This window comes from Hermetia illucens, chromosome 2, assembly GCF_905115235.1.
Source record: "Hermetia illucens chromosome 2, iHerIll2.2.curated.20191125, whole genome shotgun sequence".
NCBI classification, from domain to species: domain Eukaryota; kingdom Metazoa; phylum Arthropoda; class Insecta; order Diptera; family Stratiomyidae; genus Hermetia; species Hermetia illucens.
In genome coordinates, this window is record NC_051850.1 from 110300808 (window position 1) to 110327387 (window position 26580).

Genomic DNA, 26580 nt, shown 5'->3' on the forward strand with positions numbered 1-26580 from the left:
ATCTTGTGCAGGTAAGACTGAAAACTTCCATGCCCACTTAAAAATTGGGTAAGGAAATAGTCAGTCTCATCATGCTTCCGATTCAGGCACGCACCTAATTTGCCCATGAGCCGCGCAGTCTATCTGCCTCTAGTTTCACGAGAGCTGCCACTCGTCTAGAGTCCGTTGCCGTTCTTAGAGAGCAAACACCTCCCTTGGCTCTTCTCCCTTGCGCTTGTATATGACCTGACGCTCCCTAGCAAGAAGGGTAACGGGGTTAACTCCCGCGATCACCATCACGGCCGGTTCAGAGACAGTGCGGTACGCAGACGCCACCCGTAAAGCTCCCCGTCACTGTACTTGCGCGAGGCGTTTACGACATACCTCCTTTTTAAGAGCGCCAGCCCATACCTCTGCGCCGTAGAGCAGGACAGACTGCGTAGAGCTCATCAGGAGACGGCGCCTACTAGACGTAGGACCCCCAATGTTTGCCATTAGCCTAATTAACGCCGAAACTCCAGCTGCAGCCTTGTTCGCTGCTGCTTTGATTTGCTCAGAAAAGCTCATCTTTGAGCTAAGAGTCAACCCGAGGTACTTTATCGCTGATTTTGATTCGATTATCGACTCGCCGAACGATATGGGACGCAAGGTCGGAATGCTCTTTTTAGTCAGGATGACTTTTTCGGTTTTTTCCAGTGCAAGGTTGAAACCATCCATCCACTTACCCGTCGCATCAATATGCCTAGTCTGCTTTGCACCTGTTCGACAGTGCGTCCAGCAACAAGCGCTGCGACATCATCTGCATAGCCGACCAGGCGCGACTCTTCTGGCATGTCGAGTATAAGTAGACTGCCATAGGTAGCGTTCCAGAGGTCCGGCCCTAGGATGGATCCCTGTGCTACCCCCGACGTGATCTTCATCCACCTTTGAGCCTCTAGTGTTTCATAGAGCAGGGAGCGGTTCCTCAGATAGTCCCTCAATATCCGTAAGAGATAGTTCGGCACGTTGAAAGTGTTGTCTCTGGTGGTCTGGCCATAGTTGAGCAGCTCATAGTGGATGATTCCCTTCCAATCCCACCAAACACAAAGCAAAACTTTCCTGGGGTGTCGCGATGGTTTGGGGCGGCTCACCGTGCTTCGACAACGATCTTTTTCGCTTGAGGTTGTGGTATGTGATCCACTTTTCATCACCAGTCACCATCCGCTTCAAAAATGGGTCGAATTCGTTCCGTTTCAGCAGTGCATCGCAGGCGTTCATTCGGTTCAAGAGATTTTTTGGGTCAAGTCGTGTGGCACTCAAACATCCAGCTTTTTTTGGAATCCAATCTTCTGTAAATGGTTCCAAACAGTTTTATGGTCTATACCCAGTTCCTGGCCAATCGAGCGAATGCTCACATGACGGTCTACTTGGATGATTTCGACGATTTTAGCGGTTTCTACGACGATTGGCCTACCAGTACGGGGTGTATCTTCGACATCCACTACACCAGAATGAAATCGATCGAACCAACGCTGTGCTGTGCGAATCGTTACAGTATCGGGCCCATAATTTGCTCGGCCACCTTCGTTATATTTTTACTTCTCAGGTAGTAAAAACGTAAAATATGACGAATTTCTTGCTTGGTGGACTCCATCTTTGACAGCGCTATAACTTGAAACTGAAACGTACGATCACAACGCTGTCAATGAGACATTTATAGGACAGATTGTCATCTTCAAATCGCCGTATAGTATGATCCGGTGCAATAAGTACAGCACAAGGTATGTTTAAGTGTCTCCATCTATTGACAAAATACGACATTTCTTTTTCCCAAACCCAATATATTCATATATATATCGAAATCAATAAAAAGTGATTGCAAGGGTTCTATCTATTGCATCTATGTTTGCCATGGCTTTTAACAGTTGAGATTCCTTTAGAAAAATTCTACGATTTGGTTGAGTTCTAGAGATTTTGAAACGAGTTGAAATTGGAAAAGCAAACCATGCGTAAACGCGTGGTCAATTCTGTAAGTTTATGGTAACAATACTGCAGAAAAGGTCAATGCCAAAACTGGTTTAAGAAATTCCGTGTTAAAGATTTTAACATTGAAGATGCGCCCCAGTCATAATGGTCGAGTGAGGTTAATAAAAATAAAATTGTGGGCGTGATCAAACACACCCACAAAAACATTGGCATATAAAAGGTGGAGCAAACTCGAAATTTGGGTTTCTTATGAATTCAAATAAGTTTATTTGAAGAGCCTTTCCTGAAAAGGATATTGTTGACAACTAGACTGCTTGAAAACATTTCCCATACAAAAACGTCCGGGGCTCGTCAGTCGTAAAGGAGTTACGCCTTGACAATATGCGATAACACGCATCATGAATAATCCGTCCAAAATTATTGGAGCTTAGATAAAATGTGCTGCTTCTCCCAGAATAGTCGCCACATCTTGCATCGTTAGACTTCCACTTGTTTCGCTCTACTCAGAACTCTATAAATGGGGAAAAATTCAATTTGGATCAGGCCGCTAACCACGTCTCCTTCAGCTTTCTCCCAACAAAGACAGGTCCTTCTATGAACGGAGAATTCTGTAATTCAACAAAAAATGGCATAACGGTCGTCAATGCAAATGGAAAATGTATTATTGATTTGGCTTTGAAAAACAACAAACTCAATGAGTTTTTACTCAACACGATATATGCATATTAATCACCGTCCCCAAATAAAGAATAAAAGAAACTATTGTGAAAATTTTTGAACGAAAATCAACATATTACTTAAATATCGATTGGGAAACGGGATCATAATAAAGAGTGGAGTACGATAAGGCCATCATGAACAAACTCAGCAATGGAGCTAAGTAAAGGCCCATCAATGAATAGAAACAAATCGGAATACTGAAAGCTAGACGCTTTAGATATATAAATTTTGAAAGAGAAACTATCTGTGCACGTTTTTCCATTCGTAGACAGCTAAAAATTGAAAATATTCCTTGATATGCTTCTAAACTCCAACACTGCTGTTCATATGAGTTTAGTTTATATGACATGATGTCACAGACGCCTTAGAATGCAATAAATTCACGTGAAATACAAAACTTAGACTTTCTATAACATTGTTAACACTAAGTGGATTGAATTCAAACTTTTCAAAATTAATTATTATTAAGGGGGTTTTCGGGGAAATATAGTAATATGCTATTATTAGCTTAAATGAGCAGATATCGTAAAGGGATGTACATTACGGTATTTACTTCAGAATTTTCAGTTGGATAGGCCGAGCCCTGTTTCATTTTTTGGGGCGAGTCCTCCCAGTGTTTCACCCAATATAAGAAATAGGATCATTTTTGAATGGTGCTAGTTGAGCCCTCTCATTTTTTACCCCACATATTTTGTGAAAAAATGTTGCTGCCCCCTTCCGCATATATAAGGCATCAGGGAAAGAAAATTAAAGGAAAAGCGGAACACACTTGCCCCAACAGTTTGACGGGCGACCCAAGTGACACCGAAGCACAAAGTAATCGACTTTCAAACAAGTAAGAGAACGCGAGACAACGAAGGGGAAGCTTTAGGAAGTCAAGAGGCGCCATAAAGGAAAAAGGCGTCTTGAGCAGTCCAACAAAGGAAACTACAAGTCCAGAAAGGGAAAAACATATGTGCAAAATGGTAATACCAGCTAGCGAAGCAAAACTGAAGGAGAATACAAATGATGGATGGACTAAGGTCGTGAAGAAAAAAAATAACAAAAAACTAAAGGTGCGAATTCGGCCGGAGGCAATTGTTACCTCTAGCAAAGGAAATCTATCCTATGCGGAGATACTGAAAAAGGTGAAATCTGACCCCGACCTAAGAGACCTAGGTGGAAATGTCAGCAAAATCCTAGGACCCATAAAGGGGATCTCATGTTTGAACTGAAAAAAATTAAGCATGGGAAAAACTAACGGTTTTCGCAACTAAATAATAAACTCACTTGAGGAGAATGTCACGGTACGTCTTAAACATGAGATCTATATACAGTACAAGGTTCTCGATGAAGTAACATCCAGAGAAGAGATCAGCACTGCCTTGAAACAACAATTCAAGTTGGAAGAATTCGGGGAAGAATCTACCGTGGGCCAAAGAAAAGCTTATAGCGGTACTCAAACGGCCACAATGCGACTGCCAGTGGAGGCAGTGCAGAAGTTGTTGGCCGTGGGAAAAGTTCGGATTGGATGGTTTCGCAAAGCAAAGTCATACACTAGCGCATCGATCGAGTCAATCGATGTCGAACGCAAGGATATATTGCCAAGGACTGCAGTAGGAACCCCAAATACATTCTGTGCCAAGGAAAGGAGGGACAGGGTAACGGGAAGTGGTAAATCATTATCATCATCATCAACAGTGCAACAACCGGTATCCGGTCTAGGCCTGCCTTGATAAGGAACTCCAGACATCCCGGTTTTGCGCCGAGGTCCACCAATTCGATATCCCTAAAAGCTGTCTGGCGTCCTGACCCACGCCATCGCTCCATCTTAAGCAGGGTCTGCCTCGTCTTCTTTTTCTACCATAGATATTGCCCTTATAGACTTTCCGGGTGGGATCATCCTCATCCATACGGATTAAGTGACTCGCCCACCGTAACCTATTGAACCGGATTTTATCCACAACCGGACGGTCATGGTATCGCTCATAGATTTCGTCATTGTGTAGGCTACGGAATCGTCCATCCTCATGTAGGGGGCCAAGAATTCTTCGGAGGATTCTTCTCTCGAACGCGGCCAAGAGTTCGCAATTTTTCTTGTTAAGAACCCAAGTTTCCGAGGAGTACATGAGGACTGGCAAGATCATAGTCTTGTACAGTAAGAGCTTTGACCCTATGGTGAGACGTTTCGAGCGGAACAGTCTTTGTAAGCTGAAATAGGCTCTGTTGGCTGACAACAACCGTGCGCGGATTTTATCATCGTAGCTGTTATCGGTTGTGATTTTCGACCCTAGATAGGAGAAATTGTCAATGGTCTCAAAGTTGTATTCTCCTATCCTTATTCTTCTTCGTGGTTGACCAGTGCGGTTTCATGTTGTTGGTTGATTCGTCTTCGGTGCTGACATTGCCACCATATATTTTGTCTTGTCTTCATTGATGTGCAGCCCAAGATCTCGCCTCAATTGCCGCCTGCTCGATCTGGATGAAGGCAGTTTGTACATCTCGGGTGGTTCTTCCCATGATGCTGATATCGTCAGCATAGGCCAGTAGTTGGGTGGACTTGAAGAGGATCGTACCTCTTGCATTTACCTCGGCATCACGGATCACTTTCTCGAGGGCCAGGTTAAAGAGGACGCATGATAGCGCATCCCCTTGTCGTAGACCGTTGTTGATGTCGAATGGTCTTGAGAGTGATCCTGCTGCTTTTATCTGGCCTCGCACATTGGTCAGGGTCAGCCTAGTCAGTCTTATTAATTTCGTCGGGATACCGAATTCTCTCATGGCCGTGTATAGTTTTACCCTGGCTATGCTATCATAGGCGGTTTTAAAGTCGATGAACAGATGGTGCAACTGTTGTCCATATTCCAACAGTTTTTCCATCGCTTGCCGCAGAGAGAAAATCTGATCTGTTCCTGATTTGCCTGGAGTGAAGCCTCTTTAGTATGGGCCAATGATGTTCTGAGCGTATGGGGCTATCCGGCCTAGCAAGATAGTGGAGAATATCTTATAGATGGTACTCAGCAACGTGATACCTCTATAATTGCTGCACTGTGTGATATCTCCCTTTTTATGTAAGAGACAGATAATGCCTCGTTGCCAATCGTCAGGCATTGATTCGCTGTCCCATACCTTGAGCACAAGTTGATGAACCACTTGGTGTAATTGGTCGCCTCCATATTTAACCAATTCGGCTGTAATTCCATCGGCTCCTGGCGACTTATGATTTTTTTGCCGATGAATTGCACGGACTGTTTCTCCTAAACTTGGTGGTGGCAGTATTTGTCCGTCGTCTTCAGTTGGCGGGAGCTCCAACTCGCCGATGTTCTGGTTGTTCAGTAACTCATCAAAGTACTCAACCCATCGCTCTAATATGCCCATTCTGTCGGAAATCAGATTTCCCTCTTTGTCTCGGCAGGATGAGCATCGAGGTGTAAGGTTTCATCCTGCTGCCTTGTTGGTAAAACTTCCGCGCCTGGTGCGGTTGCTCCCCGTACTTTTCTAGTTCATAGACTTGTTGGTTCTCCCAGGGTTCCTTTTTCCGTCTGTGAAGTCGCTTCTCGCCGATAAGTCTCTGCGCGTGCCCGCGTGCTTTGAGAATGCAACATTACTCGGTATGCGGCTTTCTTCCGTTCCGTTGCTAGCTTACATTCATCGTCAAACCAGCGCCTCCGACTCCTTTTGCGGCTGGGGCCAAGTATGTTTGTGGCCGTATCCATGATAACGTTCTTCAGGTGATTGTGAAGATCATTTGTTGATGCTTCATCTCCAGGTCCTCTGTTGACTGCGGTTATTGCGGCCCCCATTTCGCTCTTATAGGTGTCGCAGAGGGTTGTGTTGTGGATGGCTTCAGTGTTCACTCTCACCTGATTGTCAGAGGGGATTCTAGGTGGTATTGTTATTCGAGCTCGGAGCACCATGCCAACGAGATAGTGATCCGAGTCTATATTGGCCCTGACATTCTGACATTCATCAAGACTGAGAGGTGGCGGCGTTCGATCAACACGTGGTCAATTTGGTTGAAAGTGGTCCCGTCTAGAGAGGCCCACGTATGTTTGTGGACCGCTTTCCGCGCAAACCAGGTACTTCCCATTCCACCATTTCGTGTGACCCTGCTAATTGAATAATCCGCAATCCGTTATCATTTGTTTTTTCGTGTAAGCTATGGGAGCCAACGTATCGCCTGAATATGGGCTCCTTCCCTACTTGGCTGTTAAAGTCCCCAAGTATGATTTTGATATCATATCTGGGACAGGCTTCGAGGGTTCGTTCTACTGCCTCGTAGAAGTTATCCTTCTCCGACTCTGCAATCTCCTCTGTAGGGGCGTGAATGTTGATGAGGCTTATATTTCTAAACTTGCCTCGCAAGCACAGAGTGCATAGCCGTTCGCTTATGTTTTCAAAGCCGATAACAGCAGGTTTCATTTTTTGGCTGACTAAGAAACCTACTCCGAGCACATGGTTTACTGGATGACCGCTATAATATATGGTGAAGTGGCTCTTCTCCAGGAAACCGGTCCCTGTCCTTCGCATCTCTTGCAACGCTGTTATATCAGCCCTATATTGGGACAGGGTATCGGCTAGCTGCTCGTAAGCTTCATCTCTGTACAGGGAGCGCACGTTCCATGAGAAAATGCGCAAATCGTTATTTCGTGTTCGTTGCCAGGTCCGTCGTTTTAAAATCCGTCCTCTCCGAGGCTCCTGTTGTGGTTTCGTAACAAGTTGTTTCCGTGTAGGGTTGTCAGCCCTACCCAACCCCCAACCTGGAGGACCAGTTGGTACAATTTGTCATGTTTTTAGGCGCGGGGGACTCGCCTTCATCCTTCTCTGTCTGCAGCTTTCCGTTAAGAAAGAGCTCCCAGCGGTCACCACGTGGAGGTGGAGATAGGGTTTGGTAGTAGAGCTGTTGGTGTTAGTTCAATACATGTTTCGCCCTGGGACCTATACTACCCTTTGACCACCTAAGTGGTGGAAGTGGTAAATGCCCGGAATTTAGGAAGGCGTTAATTGCTGTAAAAAAATTAGGTTAATTCAAATAAATCTTAATCATTACTTGTTCGCACAGCATTTGCATGCGTAATTCGCAATGGAGATTGCTATCATTAGTGAACCATACAGAAACCTTGACGGTGGTGTGTATGACTCTCAGATTCGACTGACGGAGCGGCGATATGGGCGTGCAGTTGTTAAACCATACAATATAGCATGAATCATGCGGCTAGTGGCTTTATGTGGCAAAAATAAGCGGTATATTTGTATATAGCTGCTACGCCCCACTCAGTCTCACACTGCCTAAGTTTCAAACCTTTTCGACGATCTTGTCTACGACGCAAGGGGTCGAGGTTCAAAAGTGGTACTTTGATGCGCGAGCCATCGAGTGGGTCAGCAATGAGACTAACGCATAGGGGATGCTTATTAGAAACATCCGCCCAGTTGGATATAGTTCTGGCCAACGATGGCAATGTAAATATTTACCGAAAAGGGGGATCTGGGGCAATTGAAGATCTGACTTTTGTCCCCCTGCGCAGGCATGTGATATGTCCTGGCAAGTTGGTGAGGACTTCTCGTACAGCGACCACCAGGCAATCACCTTGGAACTAAGGACGAAAACATAGGGCAGGATGGAGATGTGACTAGACCTGCCTAGCAAATTAGGCACCTCTACGGTTGGAGCTCTCCATGCCAAACAGAGCATCTTTAAAGCATGTGACGCGTCTATGCTATAGAAGACCCAATTATTGGAGGAATAGTGAACTTGCCAGCCTTCGATAGAATTGCCACAAAGCCAGATGAACGGTTCAGAGGGGTAGGATCGATCAAAAGGACCATGCTTATAGGGAAGCCCGTAAGAACCTCAAGCTCGCCTTCAGGGGAACCGTCCTCCCATAGACCCATATATTTTCTAGACACTATGGGAAAAATGTTGGAGCGGATCATTTATAATATATTACTCCCGATCGTCGAAAGCCAAGGAGGCCTTTCAAATCGGCAGTATGGGATCGGTAAAGCCAGATCAACCATTGATGCCATCAAAATGGTTTCTGGCTTGGCCGAAAATGTATTTCACGGAAGGGGTTGTTCCAGTAAATATTGCGGTGGTGACCCTGGACGTGAGGAATGAATTCAACTCGGCCAATTGGAACGATACGGAAGTCTCTGGCGACGATTGGTGTTCCCACCTACTTCGCTGCTATTGTTGATAGCTAGTTGCAAGACCGGACGCCCTGGCATAATACCAATGATGTACCCAAGGAATATGTTATCTCCGCGGGTGTCACACAGGGCTTTGCAGTGGGCTCAACACTTTGGAACATCATGTATAATGATGTACTTAACATTTCGGTTCCGGAGGAAGCCACGGTGGTGGGTTACACCGACGACATAGCACTGGCTGTGGTCGCAAAGCATCTCCAAGATTTCGAGTTGTCCTCAGGCGAAGCAACCATTGTTGTTAAGGCTTGGTTAGAGAGTGCTGGATTGGCACTTCCGGAAGAAAAGACGGAATCGATCCGCATCCGGTTTTAGTGGGTAAAAATCCCACACTCTGGCGTTCCCAAGCCAATGGTTGGAGATTTCCACCTCATTGAAAAAAAAAATAAGACGGTGAGATGGACAGAAGGGCAGACGGACGGACGAACAGACGGACGGAAGGACAGGAAGACACTGAATTGATTTTAATGAGGCTTTGTTTCACATAAAATATTAACAATAATCGAAGAATGCGAAAGTCTTGTGGGAAATTTGTTACCTATAAGAATGTTCAGCCCAACCCGCCTGAGGATAAAATCCGGCCAAAACCGGTATCCGGTCGAAACTTTAGTAGGAAAGTTCAGACACAGCAAGTTGCCGTGATTGTCTATGTCATCGCTTCATCTTTCTCTCGGTATGGTATTTTTTAAGGTTTTGTGTGAAACAAAACTTTATTAGAATCAAGTCGATGTCTGTCTGTCCGTCGGTCTATCTGTCGGTCTGTCACATCCGATTTATTCGGAAACGATTGGACCGATTGTCACGAAAGTCGGCGACAGTGTGTGGCCTGTTGTTCCCATATCATACAACAAGTGACGCTATTTTCTGTAAAATTTAAGGGGGGTTGCCATACATGTGAATGGAGGGTGCAACATTTTTTTCCACAGAATGTGGCCATCTAAGATATTAAATGAAAGACCTCGACTAGTACTTTTTGAAACTGATCCTATGTTTGATATCGGGTGAAATGTAGGGTAGTTAAGGCTTAAAATATGACCCCGGAAAAGTGTAACAGATCTCGCTCTCAGAACCTATTCAACTGAAAAATCTGAGAAAAAATCACAGTGGTGTATCTAAATGTAAATCTAGGCCCCAAAATACATCCCCTTCCGATATCTGCACAAATAAAGTTAATAATACTATATTACCATATTTTGGAAATTTACCGGAAAGCACCCCTTAAGTTCATCCAAGACGTCAACATAGATGATAATATAGGACATAATCCGAAAAGTTTGAAGGCAATCCGACTATTATTAACAAAGTTATACAGGGTGCGGCGGAATAACTTGCTTTTTTAAAATGCGCCACTCAGTTAGTTGATGTCATAGCGGAGCGCTAGTGGTCTCGTTCAAGAGGGGATACTGTAAAGTTTTGTCCCGACATGGTTCAGTCGCCATCATGCGTTGGAATAGTGAGGAGCGTGCCTTTGCCGTTAAGGTTTACTTTTCAAGCGGATGTTCGGTTATTGCAACACAGCGTGCATTTCGTCGTATGGGTCGGTCAACAAACAAAACATGCGCTACTGGGCGGACACCAACCCTCGAGAATTGCATCAAAAGCCTTTGCATTCACCCAAAGTCACAGTGTGGTGGGCAATTTCCTCAGCTGGAATTATTGGTCCCTGAATTGAACCGGTATGTAAACATGCTACAGAATTTTCTTTTCCCACGGCTAGAAAATTTCGATTTGGGGGACACTTAGTTCCAACAAGACGTTGCAACAGCACACACTTCAAGAGCATCGATGGCTGTTTTGAGGGAATACTTTCCAGAGCGCCTTATCTCAATTAGAGGCGATTTGGAATGGCCGGCACGCTCTCCCGATCTGTCCCCTTGTGATTTTTTTCTATGGGGTTTTTTGAAATCCCGTGTTTATGTGAACCGTCCAAGAACCCTACAAGATTTCAAGACCAACATCCAAGAAGAAATTGCCAACATAACACCTGCTATGCTAACAAGAGTCATGACAAACGCCAGAAATCGGTTTACGCAATGTATGGAGAATGGGGGACGTCACCTAACAGATTTGATCTTCAAAACAATGTAAATAAAAACTTTAGACATGTACCTACATTATAAACAAGTCGGAATACCGGAAGCTCGCGCTTCGGGTATAAAGGTTTTGTGTTCATCTTATCTAAGAAATTTCAACGCACATTTTTCTATCCGTATACAGCTACAACACTACGAGACATACGTACATATTACAGCCGTAGATGTTACGTTCACCCTAAACAAACAAACTGCCTATTTTCGGATACTGTACACATATAGGCACGTATATAGATTGATCGTACCCATATTTCCGATTTACTTCTTATATCTATAATATCTGAATTAGGCACTACCCGCAAAGTCCATTAGCACGCATATACTATATACCTACATACACACATGTCCCGTTGGAATAATTGATATTCATATACAAATGATTAAAAAACTAAAATAAAATAATTCTTTTCCACCCAATTCATAGGAACTTACTTCGTTGTGGTATTGACGAATTGATGATAACGTCATGCAGGTTGTAGAGTGCACGAAATTCACAAAAAATTTGTAAAGTTTTACCCCCTATAACTTTGTTAATAATAGTTCGATTTTCTTCAAACTTCACCAAATTGTGCACTGTGTTCTTCGTTATACGCGTGCCAAATTTTGTACTTCTTGGATAAATATAAGGGGGGTGCCGGGTAAATTTCCAAAATGTGGAAATATACTATTATTAACTTTATTTGTGCAGGTATCGGAACCGGATATATTTTGAGGCCTAGATTTCGTAGAGATGCACTACTGCGATTTTTTTCAGATTTTTCGACTGGATAGGTTCTGAGAACGAGACCTGTTACACTTTTTGATGGTCATATTTTGAGCCCCCACTCCCCTATGTTTCACCCAATATCAAATATTGAACCAGTTTCGAAAAGTACTAATTGAGACCTTTCATTTGATATCCCACATGGCTACATTCTGTGAAAAAAAAAATTTCACATGTATGGGGAGCCCCCCCTTAAACTTAACACAAAATGGCGTCAGTCGCTGCATGTAAAGGGAACGGCAGATCACATAATCCTAGCAATTTTCGTGACAATCGGTCTAGGCGTTTCCGAATAAATCGGCTGTGACAGACAGACAGACAGACAGACAGACAGACAGACCTGTGAGGAGTGGCCAGATCTCCCATCAGGCGCGACCCCAGCTGGCGGATAGGGGCATACCTATTGATGTGTAAATATGTGTTCATGCACTTTTCTTTTTTGACTGTGCATGGGCTAGTGTTTGCTCATCTCTGGTGCACGGACCAAAATGGCTATGGGAAGGATACCCAGAACATAAAACCACCATGGAAGACGAGAGAAGGAGGAAACTTACGGTGCAGGGGCTCGGAACCCCAGTACCGGCGGCTTTTGGGAGTGAGCAAGCGGGCTCCCGGTCGTCGATATCCCTCGACCGCAGTGCCTGGGTGGTGGACAACTTGGCCACCTTGGCATATAATGCTACAAGTGATTTGGATCTGGAGAAGGAAGTATTCAAGCGAAGTACGACTTTACCGAGAACACCAATAACAAGACCAAACAAAGATGAACTAAAAGCAGCTTTTTGGACAACAAAAACCGTTACAACACCCACCGCACATGTTCAAGATGCTCGACAGCAGGAGGTGCTCCAGGAACAAGGAAGAGATCCATTCAAAAGAAGCTCATCAACTTTGAGATCTCCACCAATGCCAAAGACGATGAAGGATAAAGTACAGGCCAAAAGTGAAGGACCATGTAAAAGGAGTAACCCTGCCGGGACTTATAGGGAGCAGAATCCCGATCCGGAGGAATTACCCTTCACCCAGCTTGGGGCAAAAATAGTTGAGTTGTCCGAGTTTATCAAGGACAAGCACAACGTGCACCAAGCCATAAAGAATATGGTGAGGGCTATTAGAGTCCTCTATAATAGATCACAGATGGAGGAGAAGAATAATAACAACACGCCGAACCCTGCTGTGCCTACAGTATCACAAGCGACCCAAGTGACGCCTAACCGTTCTACCATCGAATCCCAGCGAAATAAGCGAGTACGTGAAAAAGAGGGGCACCCTTTAAGTAATCAGCAGGCGCCTAAGAGAAAAAAGGCGGACAGGACATCCGGAAAACCAACACCAACAGGTCAGAAGGAGGAAACCGTACAGCGAATCTAGGAAACTCGACCAGCGTTGCGAAGCCTAAGACCAGCGAAAACGATGGATGGACTAAAGTTACCAATAAAAAAGCGGAACGAAAGGCAAAAGTGCGAACTCGTCCAGATGTAATTGTTATCTCCAGTAAGGGCAATCTGTCCTACGCGGAGATACTCAAAAAGGTCAAAGCGGATCCCGACCTAAAAGATCTGAGCGGAAATGTAAACCGAATCCGAAGAACCTAGAAAGGGGATCTCATGTTCGAGCTGAAAAGATCCAGCGTGGGCAAAACTGATGACTTTCGCACTCAAGTGAAAAACTCACTTGGGGAGAATGCCGCAGTGCGTGCCCAAAAACATGAGATCTACCTTCAATGTAAGGATCTCGATGAAGTAACATCGAAAGAAGAAATTTGTATTGCTCTGAAGGAGCAATTCAAGTTGAAAGAATTCACCGAGGAGTCTATTGTGGGCTTAGCCTATGGTGGTACTCAAACAGCCACAATACGAGTACCAGCGGAGGCAGCACAGATGTTATTGGCTGCCGGAAGGGTTCGGATTGGATGGGTTGTCTGCCGTTTAAGGGAACAAATTTCACTGAAGAGGTGCTTTAAATGCCTCATGTTTGGACACTTCGCGAAGGCATGCACCAGCAGCATTGATCGATCCGATCGATGCAGAAGGTGTGGGGAGAAAGGCCATATTGCCAGAGAGTGCAATAGGGACCCCAAGTGCCTATTGTGCGAAGTAAAAGAGGGACAGGATAACCGGCATATTGCCGGGAGTGGTAAATGTCCAGAATTTAGGAAGGCGCTCACTGCAATGAGAAAATGAGGTTTATTCAAATAAACCTGAATCATTGCAGGGTCGCTCAGGATTTGCTTGAGCAGGCCACGTTCGAATCTGAGATGGAAATCGCCATCATAAGCGAACCGTATAGACACCGTCATGGTGGTATATGGGTCAAAGATTCGACTGGTGGAGCGGCGATATGGGCTTGCGGTCGACAGGCCATACAATGTACTGCAAGTCAGGCAGGCAGTGGCTTCGTGTGGGCGAAAATAAGTGGTGTATATGTATACAGCTGCTACGCCCCGCCAAGTTTGACACTGTCTGAATTCGAGCAAATGCTTGATAATCTTGTTCTCGACGCGAAGGGACGAAGTCCAAAGGTGATTGCTGGTGATTTCAATGCTTGGGCCCTAGAGTGGGGTAGTAGGGAATCAAATGCTAGGGGGCGCAATTTATTAGAAGCTTTTGCGCAGATGGACATAGTTTTGGCCAACGAAGGTGCTGTAAACACCTTCCAGAAAGGGAGATCAGGCTCGGTTGTAGACCTGACCTTTGTCAGCCCTTCGCTGGCGCGTGGTATGTCCTGGTGCGTCAGCGAACGCTACACCCACAGCGATCACCAGGCAGTTTCCTTTGAGACATGTGTCGAACCTCAGGGCAAAGAGCTATCATGCCCGAAACCGAAAAAGATTTCAGGCTGGTCTGCAAAATCTTTGGATGAGCAGAGCTTCTTAGAGGTGTGGTTGGATCAACCTGATATAGCAGGCGCCTCTACGGAAAGGGCTGTCCATCTGGCTCAATGCATCGCCAAAGCATGTGACGCGTCCATGCCTAGGAGGTGCGCATTCCCCCGTAGAAGACCAAACTACTGGTGGAATGATGAACTGACCGGCCTTCGATCAGCCTGCCACCGAGCGAGAAGAGCGGCTCAGAGGGCGGTAGGTAGAGTCGATCAAGGGCAGAAAGAGTGCGCCTACAAGGCAGCCCGCAAAACCCTCAAGCTCGCCATCCAGCGAAGCAAGACAAAATGCTTTAGGGAGCTCTGCTCAGAAGCGGACGTAAATCCGTGGGGGAGAGCTTATGGAATCGTGATGGGACGATTTAGAGGCCGTTCGTCTCCGCAGATCACGTGCCCCGCCCTCTTGTTGAAAATCATTCAGGGGTTATTCCCCCAGCAAGAGGGGAACACCGACACATTCCAACCACCTCTGAATGTGACAGCAATCCCGCCAGTCACCAGAGACGAGCTCCTGGAAATCTGCGGCAGAATAGGAGACAAAAAAGCACCGGGTCTGGACGGAGTACCGAATAAGGCCCTTAAGCTTGCCGTGAAATCCAGGCCGGACATGCTCGCTGAGTTGTTCGAAGCGTGCATGTCCGAGGGAATATTTCCAGCGGTATGGAAGCGGCAGAAGTTGGTGCTTCTGCCTAAGCCTGGTAAACCACCAGGTGAACCATCCTCATACCGACCCATATGTCTTTTGGACACGGTGGGGAAATGCTAGAGCGGGTAATCTATAATAGATTACTCCCAGTAGTTGAGAGCCAAGGCGGCCTTTCAGATCGGCAGTATGGATTCCGTAAAGCCAGATCAACCATTGGTGCCATCAAATTGGTTACTGGCTTGGCCGAAGATGCAATCTACGGAAAGGGTAGTACCAGCAAATATTGCGTGGAAGTAACCCTGGACGTGAAAAATGCATTCAATTCGGCCAATTGGAATCTAATCCGGAAATCCCTAGCGAAGGTTGGTATTCCCGCCTACCTCGCCGCAATTGTCGATAGTTATTTAACTGAAAGGAGGCTCTGATACGACACTGATGACGGACCGCAGGAGTACGTCGTTTCCGCGGGTGTCCCGCAGGGCTCCGTATTGGGCCCACTACTGTGGAACATCATGTACAACGATGTTCTTAATCTTCCCCTTCCGGAGGAAGCCACAGTGGTGGGTTACGCTGACGACATAGCACTGGTTGTTGTCGCAAAGCATCTCGAAGATGCTGAGTTATACTCAAACGAGGCAATCAGTGCTGTCAAATGCTGGTTGGAGAGCTCTGGTCTGACGCTTGCGGAGGAAAAAACGGAAGCGGTCCTCATCACGAAGCGCCGGAAGAGAAATTACGCCTGTGTTAGAGTCGGGAATCATATCATCACTTCCAAGCCGGCCATCAAATACTTGGGGGTGGTGATAGACAGGAAGCTCAGCTATAAGCAACACGTACAGTATGTTTGTGATAAATCATCCACTGCCAGTATGGCCCTGGCCAGGATGATGCCGAACGTGGGAGGGCCACGGCATACCTCTAGGTTGCTTATAGCCAGGGTGGTGACCTCAATCATGCTCTATGCGACCCCAGTTTGGAGCGAGGCGTTGCGGATGTCAGTTAACACTAGCAAACTGAATGCAGTCTACAAGGGGACAGCTCTGAGGGTATGCTTTGCCTTCAGGACTGTCTCAGATAATGCAGCATTTGTCATCTCTGGAATGATGCCGATTGACATCTTGGCAGATGAGATGGCGAATATATACCATGCGAAGCCAATCTCTCCCTTATTGCAGACGAAGAAGGCTGAGAGGGAGAGATCCATAAATAGATGGCAAGAGCGGTAGGAACGCTCGGGAAAGGGTCGGTGGACTCACAGGCTCATTCCTGCCATCAAGGAGTGGTTGGAAAGACGACACGGTGAGGTTAATTATAATCTCACCCAGTTTCTCACGGGACATGGAGGATATCTCCAATACCTTCACAGGTTTAAATTGGAGACCTCACCCGATTGTCCAAATTGCGATGGAGTCCCAGAGAACCCAGAGCATGTATTCTTCCACTGTCCGAGATTTGTGGAAGAAAGGAGGAACCTAGAGGAGACTCTAGGAGAGGTGCTGGTACCAGAAAATCTGGTGCCGAAAATGCTAGCACATCAAGAGAATTTGGATGCGGTCAACTCCATGATCGCATCTATCCAAAATAAACTGCGAAAAGCAGAGGAGAGGAGAAAAACGCGGTCACGTGCGCCGCGTATAGAAGAAAGGCGACAAAGCTAGAGTGAGCTGACTCCGCCCCGTGATGCAATACCTTATGGTGGTTCCGCGGGGCAGGGAGGGAGTCGGGGGTGGTTTTAGTGGGTAAAAATCCCACACGCTGGTGTGTCCAGACCAGTGTCTTTTGAAGATTTCCACCTCCTCAAAAAAAAAAAAAAAAAAAAAAAAAGACAGACAGACGGACAGACAGACATCGAATCGATTCTGATAAGGTTTTGTTTCACACAAAACCTTAAAAATAAATAAATATTTTTTACGATGCATACAATAGTTTTTATTGAGTTATGCTGCCGCACCCTGTAGAATGTCAAAGTTTCGCATTTCAGAAAAATGTATGACACTTAAGACACGTATGACGTCATTATCATATAAAATCAACTTATATGAACGAAGGGGCCATGGGAACATTTTAGTTTTCCTTTTTTGACTTTTTTATTATAGTTATTTGCATTTCAGTGTTAATTACTCCAGGTAGATATGTGTATGTATATGTACTATATATGCTAGTAAAGCTTGCTGGTAGTAACAAACATAATAGACATGTGTGTTCTGGTTACCAGCGGTTTTCAATTTACGTGCGCGCTTTTTTGCATGGAGTAAAGTGGAAATGCCTGAAGATGCATTACATCAATTTAGATGCGATGTAATAGACAATGATTGTTTATTTAGGATGAACATAGTATTTATGTCGTTGGTTTGTATGCATATACATATGTGCATTTTGGGGTTTGGAAAAATACAACAAAATATTTTGTATTATTAGCTATATACGAATGGAAAATCATACACAGCGAGCTTGTGACATAAGGTGAACACAAAACCTTTATATCCGAAGCACCAGGCTTCCGGTATCCCGACTTGTTCTACGTGTTTGGTATCGACGGTGGCACTATGTATGCAATTTGTACATCTCCGGTAGTATTTTCCATAATGTCGATAGCGTCAGCATACGTCAGTTGTTGGATGGACTTGATTATCACACATTACATCAGCATTACGAATCAGGGCCAGGTTAAAAGGGGGCATGACAGGGAATTTCCTTGTCCTAGACCGTTGTTGATGGTGAATTGTCTCGATGAAAAGATAGCGCAACTAATGGCCATATTCCAACAATTTTTCCATCGTTTGCCGCAGAGAGAAAGTCTTATCTATTGCTGATTTCCCCAGCATAAGGCCGCTGTGGCGTGAACCCATGAGGTTGTGACCCAGTAAGATAGCGGAAAATATCTTATGGATATATGTTTGCCATTTATTCCTTGGTGGGGTATAGCGCTTCAACCACACATACGCCCCTTCATTCGCGTTTGCCTGAAATGCTGATATTTTCAATGCATGGGGTGCTAAAGTAAAAATCTATTGAGAAGTTATTTGGTGCGTTCCAGAATTATTTTAGCTATTATTTTTGTAACGGCCCAGATGCCCCTCCAATTGTCACACTCACAACGGGTCCCTTTCCTTAGGAATCTTAACGATAGTCCTTTTCTTCCACTTTCCGGAAGTAGCAGATCTGCAGTAAATGCAGGTGCAGCGATAAGTAACTCTAGTAGGAGACCGTCAAAGCCAGCGGCTTCACTACGTTTGAACGCCTTGATGGCCGAAATGATTTCTATTCTGCTTGGAGTAACAGTCCGTATCCGCATGCTACGTTGACTAGAAGCCATTTCATCCACAATAGGAGTAACTTCACCAGATGTGATAGAGTTAAGAGCCCTGGTGATGTGATCTTTAGGACAGGGGAAGAGCTCGTCTTCGTATCCGACCCTTGCCGTCGTTTATAGAACCATCAAAAGATTTGCGACCAGTTCCAAGCTTTTTCGTGATGTGGTATACGCTGGTGAAATCATTGCGTTCTGCTGCCTCCCTAACCAGCGCAATACCAAATCCTCTCTTGTCACGTTGTACGCTACGTTGAACTTCCCTCGAACTCGCTCGATACCGGAGTTCAAACGCGTCAAGCGGTCCATTACTCGCAGCGGTCAATAGCGCCTTCAATCTTTGCCCTTCATCGACCCGGTTTCAGGATTCCGCAATCAGCCAGATCTAATAACATCCCCTCGGGACGTGGCGGACGAACTGCGCAGCATCCGAGGAAAGAGCATTTTTGATGGCGGCACAGTGCTAATCAATATTCTCAGGCCAGACGTCCGATCACAAATCAAGCAAACGATCGATGTTGGATTTATAGAGTCTCAACTCCCTCAACCCGCGAGAAATGGCGAGTAACACCCAAGCGAAGATAAGCGACCATCAGATGGTGACCCCTCTCTTATTACACACATCCAGAGGGTAACTCCCAAATCTATTGCTGATCGCCAAGTGGTCGAACTGATTTGTCGTAGGATATCGGTTAGTTGAAACCCCACTGACCTAATGGCAGGCTCTACGCTGGAACAATGTGCCACCAATGACGAGGTAGTGGAAACTGAAATCTACAGCAAGGTGTTGTCAGAGCTTACCTTTGCGCGAAATTGGTTACAGAAAGCAACTCACCACTCTCCACTATATCAGAAGTCTCTGTTAGTGCGTAGCATTGTACAATGTGATGATCCTTAACCTGGACGTGAATCTTGTAGTTAGAAGTCTCTCAGAGGTGGGGAGTGCGTGCATTACGGTAGCCGACACCAGATTCACGTCTCCAGAGTGTACAAGCAATTTGCCATTAGTGCGGCAGAGTCTCAATATCTTGCTTTCCTTAGGCCCAGAGTGTACAGCTTATATCGTTGGAATTCCAGCTTAAAATGGAGAGAGCGAGCGTTCTGAGGACACTCCTATTTTTGTGGAGTGCATACACATTCCAGAAACGAGTCAGATTCCGTTTTCGATGGCCAAAGGTCGTATACGTGAAGTCAGTCCCTGTCCCTGTGTGCGCGTGCCGACGTTCTTTGAGATTATTGCAGCCTGCAGCATTCTTCCGTTGCGTTATCAGCTTACATTCATCGTCTCTACTTATTTGAATCTTGGACTCACATGTATTTGGCCACGGAAAGATTACGTTTTCCAGGTGGTTACGAAGATCATTTATCGACTTTTGTTAGATGCGGTTATTAGGCATTTATTTCTCTTTTATACATGTTATGGAGGGCTTTGTTGTGGATATCTTCACCGTTCACTCTCATTTGACCGTCAAAGTAGCACCATGTCGATGAAATAGTGATTAAAAACTGTATTGGTCCCCCATATGCTCTGAAATCATTAAAGCTAAGGAGAGGTGGTGGCATTCGGGTAACATATGGTAAGTCTGGTTGAATAGGTCTGGAGAGGAGTCCAACCACCTCTTGGAAGGTGTCCTTCTTCGACTCTGCAAGTTCACCTGTACGGGGGTAGATGTTAATGAGGGAATGCTCGCTTTTCCCAGTTTTTCGAAAAATTAAGGCTGATTTCATTGGCTTTGAAAATATGAGGGAAAGGCTATGTACTGCCTTTCCCTCATATTTTCAAAGCCAATGAAATCAGCCTTAATTTTCCGAAAAACTAGGAAAAGCGAGCATGTAATATATGGGATAGTGAGGTCTGGTGGGTATCTTTTCCAGGACGCCAGTCGCTGTTCAGTCCATCTTTTATAACGCTGGCGCTGACATCACCTCCTTGTAGTCTCGACTAGGTGCCTAGTAGCTCCTATTCTACACAGAAAGGGCACTTTTCATTACAAAATGCGTATATGGCTTGTTCTTTTCGATTGCCATTGTTGTGTATTCCATCCATCCAAAACTCTTTTTGTGGCACGGGAACATGTATTATAGTTTTACGCGTGGCCCTACCCAACCTCCAACCTGGAGGATCAATTAACACAGTTTGATTTGTCTCTAAGTGGGTGAGACTCGTCTTCATCATTCTCTGTCTGCACTTATTCATTAAGAAAGAACTGGAAATGAAATGAGGGAGATCACCGGTGGAATTAATTCATAAACACGGGAACTAGCAAAATGCTTAGTGAACAAACTCAATCGGCTAAGGTACGCAGCGAAAAATAGCAAAGAGCTCATGAGACCATGAGAGAGAAGAGATTTAAAGCGATGAGGCGCTAATGTCTTTTGATGTGTGACCACTCTTCTCCAGTATCCCAATGAAAGAAGTGCTGTATTATCTGGAAGAAGTAGTGCTGGACAAGAGAGAAGGTTCACCAGAATGGAGGAAGAAGTCCGATTATAAATGAAATTAGTTTGTCAATGGATAAAAAAAAAGGTAGCATTTCACTTTTAGATGGTTTTTTTTCAAGGGAATTTCAGAAGACGCTCATCATTAGTTCATCTCTCCATTGTTTTTTGTTCTTTGGCGTTGGAGCTGGAATTGGTTCCATGCCGATTACATAATCGATATGTGGTCCGAGAATATGGAATCGCTCAACATCCGTCATTTTCCGATGGAAGCCAGTATAAAGGAGATTCCATCGTTCACAAACGCACTACAAATACTAGCAAAAAGGGGGGTTCAGACTCAATTGCAGACCTAACTTCCACTATCGCATTATATGTCCTGGGCCGTTCGAAATCTTCCTACTGCACATACGGTCAATAAGTTTCTTAATATGGAGAGAACTACAGTTAAAGAAGTTGAATTAGTAGGAACGATCACTGGAAAAAGAACACACCTGTAAACTTGCAAAAGCCTCAAAGAGAGCAAAAAGGAATACTTTAAGGAAGGTCATCTCGTGGTAGAGCACGAATTATGATGTGACACCAAAGAGGCTGTGCCATTCGGTTCTGCCGAAACATATCGAGAAATGTCAGCGAGGCGTTTTTTGGATGCAACGGCAATTGTGTGATGGAAATGCGATAAACGGCCTTTGAGACCGCTGCGAAACTGAATAGAGATGCCACACAGATAGTCCGACCACTGATACCAACAAACTGGTTATTAACTCAGCCGATTATGCAATTCAGAAAAACATTCACAGTACTAACAAATGCATCGTGTTAATCCTGAACGTGGCAAATTCATTTAATTAATCCAAGTGCAAGGTACTACAAGACTGCCAGACGACTGGTACTCTAACTGCCTCGCCGTTATTGCAACAGAACAGCTGTGTAGCAAAAAGAAGGCTCTGGTATGACACCGATGATGCACTCAAAGAGTGTGTTGCCTCCGTAAAGGCTCCGGTTCTGCAGGAGTGGTGCGCAACACTTCCGGCTTGGCACTGGCAGTAGTTGCAGAGAGACGGCAGTAATTGCAATGGGAGATAACATTTGACGGATGAGCGCTCGGAGTCGTCCCGCCTTTCGCTGACCTATCCATTTGGCGAGGAAACTAAATTATAAAGAAGTAAACGGACCACGGAAGCTTCAAATATGAAAACTAGGATGAAAATGCTTAGTTAAACTTCCACTTTAGGCACTATTTCTCAAAATTGTATCTGAAGGCCTCAATATAGAAGAAAATTTAATTACAAAAGCTTTTTCAAGACCCTCTGTTACTTGGTATCAACATGACAAAGAGCTGCAGGGAACAGCAAAGATAAATAAGCCTGGGAGCTGAAGATTAATAACATAGAGTTGAATCTAAAATAAATTCAATTACCCACCCCTAGCATGTACTGCCATAAAGTAATATGCATCTGACCAACCAACTTTTAAACCAGGTCCTTGAATACGCAAGGACAATTCTAAGTGTAGCGTTCATAAGGTTTCGCCTGTCGGTCGAAATTATTCACCAGTTATTATAGACTGAATTGTAGTAAAAGGACAATTTAGTTCTCACCACTGGTGTAGTTCACACAACTCCTAAATAAGATTGAACTCGTTGGCTGGCCTTGCAGTCTATGCAACTCTCCGAATTAATAAAATTTTCCACAAATTACACGAACCACTTTTACAATTAACGAAATATATAAAACGTGATAACGATCGAAGTTTATACTGCTTCCGTTTATGTCATCGTATTTCAGTCAGCGGTCAAAGGGTAGTATAGGTCCCAGGGCGAAACGTGGATTGGTACACACGATAGAGCATAAAACCTGGGAAATGCCTGTTGAACCAACACCAACAGCTCTACTACCAAACCCTATCTCCACCTCCACGTGGTGACCGCTGGGAGCTCTTTCTTAACGAAAAGCTGCAGACGGAGAAGGATGAAGGCGAGTCTCCCGCGCCTAAAAACGGCAAAAATTGTACCAACCGGTCCTCCAGGTTGGGGGTTGGGTAGGGCTGACAACCCTACACGGAAAACAGTTTGTTACGAAGCCATAATAGGAGCCTCGGACAGGACGGACTTTAAAACGACGGACCCGGCAACGACAACGGATCAACGATTTGCGCATTTTCTCATGGAACGTGCGCTCCCTGTACAGAGATGAAGCTGATGAGCAGCTAGCCGATATCCTGTCCAATATAGGGCTGATGTAACAGCGTTGCAAGAGATGCGATGGACAGGGACCGGTTTCCTGGAGAAGAGCCACTACACCATATATTATAGCGGTCATCCAGTAAACCATGTGCTCGGAGTAGGTTTCTTAGTCAGCCAAAAAATGAAACCTGCTGTTATCGGCTTTGAAAACATAAGCGAACGGCTATGCACTCTGTGCTTGCGAGGCAAGTTTAGAAATATAAGCCTCATCAACATTCACGCCCCGACAGAGGAGACTGCAGAGTCGGAGAAGGATAACTTCTACGAGGCAGTAGAACGAACCCTCGAAGCCTGTCCCAGATATGATATCAAAATCATACTTGGGGACTTTAACAGCCAAGTAGGAACGGAGCGAATATTCAGGCGATACGTTGGCTCCCATAGCTTACACGAAAAAACAAATGATAACGGACTGCGGATTATTCAATTAGCAGGGTCAGACGAAATGGTTGTTGGAAGTACCTGGTTTGCGCGGAAAGCGGTCCACAAACATACGTGGGCCTCTCCAGACGGGACCACTTTCAACTAAATTGACCACGTGTTGATCGAACGCCGCCACCTCTCAGCCTTGATGAATGTCAGAACATATAGGGGGGGCCAATGTAGACTCGGATCACTATCTCGTTGGCATGGTGCTCAGAGCTCGAATAACAATACCACCTAGAATCCCCTCTGACAATCAGGTGAGAGTGAACACTGAAGCCATCCACAACACAACCCTCCGCGAAACCTATAAGAGGGAAATGGATACCGCAATAACTGCAGTCAACAGAGGACCTGGAGATGAAGCATCAACAAATGATCTTCACCATCACCTGAAGAACGTTATCATGGATACGGCCACAAACATACTTGGCCCCAGCCACAAAAGGAGTCGGAACGGTTGGTTTGACGATGAATGTAAGCTAGCAATGGAACGGAAGAATGCCGCATACCGAGTAATGTTGCATTCTCAAAGAACGCGGGCACGCGCAGAGACTTATCACGAACTCCGTCGAGCGGAGAAGCGACTTCACAGACGCAAAAAGGAAGCCTGGGAGAACCAACAAGTCTGTGAGCTAGAAAAGTACAGGGAGCAACCGCACCAGGCGCGCAAGTTTTACCAACAAGTCAGCAGGATTAAGCCTTATACACCTCGATGCTCATCCTGCCGAGACAAAGAGGGAAATCTGATTTCCGACAGAATGGGCATATTGGAGCGATGGGTTGAGTACTTTGATGAGTTACTAAACAACCAGAACACCGGCTAGTTGGAGGTCTCGCCAACTGAAGACGACGGACAAATACTGCCACCACCAAGTTTAGGAGAAACAGTCCGTGCAATTCATCGGCTAAAAAATCACATGTCGGCAGGAGCCCATGGAATTACAGCCGAATTCGTTAAATATGGAGGCGACCAGTTACACCAGGTGGTTCATTAACTTGTGCTCAAGGTTTGGGACAGCGAATCAATGCCTGACGATTGGCAACGAGGCATTATCTGTCTCATACATAAAAAGGGAGATATCACACAGTGCAGCAATTATAGAGGTATCACGTTGCTGAGTACCATCTATAAGATATTCTCCGCTATCTTGCTAGGTCGGATAGCCCCATACGCCCAGAACATAATTGGCCCATACCAAAGAGGCTTCACTCCAGGCAAATCAGGAACAGATCAGATTTTCTCTCTGCGGCAAGCGATGGAAAAACTGTTGGAAAATGACAACAGTTGCACCATCTGTTCATCGACTTTAAAACCGCCTATGATAGCATAGCCAGGGTAAAACTGTACACGGCCATGAGAGAAATCGGTATCCCGACGAAATTAATAAGACTGACTAGGCTGACCCTGACCAATGTACGAGGCCAGATAAAAGCAGCAGGATCACTCTCAAGACCATTCGACATCAACAACGGGCTACGACAAAGGGATACCCTATCATGCGTCCTCTTTAACCTGGCCCTCGATAAAGTGATCCGTGATGCTGATGTAAATGCAAGAGGTACGATCCTCTTGAAGTCCACCCAACTACTGGCCTATGCTGACGATATCGACATCATGGGAAGAACCACCCGAGACGTACAAACTACCTTCATCCAGATCGAGCAGGCGGCGATTAGCGCGAGATCTTGGGCTGCACATCAATGAAGGCAAGACAAAATATATGGTGGCAACATCAGCACCGAAGACGAATCAACCTACAACATCAAACCGCACTGGTCAAACACGAAGAAGAATAACGATAGGAGAATACAACTTTGAGACCGTTGACAATTTCTCTTATCTAGGGTCGAAAATCACAACCGATAACAGCTACGATGATAAAATCCGCGCACGGTTGTTGTCAGCCAACAGAGCCTATTTCAGCTTACAAAGACTATTCCCTTCGAAACGTCTCACCATAGGGTCAAAGCTCATACTGTACAAGACTATGATCTTGTCAGTCCTCATGTATTCCTCGAAAAGTTGGGTTCTTAACAAGAAAAATTGCGAACTCTTGGCCGCGTTCGAGAGAAGAATCCTCCGAAGAATTTTTGGCCCCCTACATGAGGATGGACGATTCCGTAGCCTACACAATGACGAAATCTATGAGCGATACCATGACCGTCCGGTTGTGGACAAAATCCGGCTCAATAGGTTACGGTGGACTCGTCACTTAATTCGTATGGATGAAGATGATCCCACCCGGAAAGTCTATAAGGGCAATATCTATGGTAGCAAAAGAAGACGAGGCAGACCCTGCCTAAGATGGCGTGGGTCAGGACGCCAGACAGCTTTTAGGGATATCGAATTGGTGGACCTCGGCGCAAAACCGGGATGTTTGGAGTTCCTTATTAAGGCAGGCCTAGACCGGATACCGATTATCGCGCCGTTGATGATGATGATTTCAGTTTACGTTATGTTGGTTTTCATAGAGGAAGAACGTTAGTTAGACATGTAAGCAACAACGAAGTATCATCAAAACTTAAACCTTAGCGATAATATTCAATGATTAAAACACCTAAAATATTTCGTGTACATACAGTAGATACTCACCAAAAGAAAGTTTATATTCCGTCTCGGAAATACATATGACCCCTGACTTGTTTCCCACAACACCGCAGTCTATAGTGCTTTGACCACGAACAACTAGGTAGCCGGCTGCCAGGAGAATGAAGCTCTATGAAATATGTAAAACGATTTTGCTCAGATAGTTATGGATTTATGACTATTTCAGATACCTACATAAGTCAGCTGCATTTCAGCGAATATATTGATAATACTGTGACTCTTCCTTTAAGCGTACAGAAGAGCTTGCTTTTTCTTTTATAATGGTTGAACCAGAGTAATCTAATCTCCTGTTTATCTTTGTACTTCTTAATAACCAAAAA

General features: G+C 45.1%; 1 protein-coding gene across 1 annotated transcript in view; it reads right to left on the minus strand.

The window, feature by feature from the left end:
• Positions 1–26580, minus strand: part of LOC119649196 — a 48726-nt gene extending 22146 nt beyond the window's left edge. Inside the window, exons 1-2 of the mRNA XM_038051234.1 lie at positions 26435–26580; positions 26246–26369 (exon numbers count right to left, since the gene is read on the minus strand). Of these exons, the coding sequence (XP_037907162.1) occupies positions 26246–26369; positions 26435–26449 (139 nt within the window). The 5' untranslated portion in view covers positions 26450–26580. The remainder of the gene's footprint in view (positions 1–26245; positions 26370–26434) is intronic.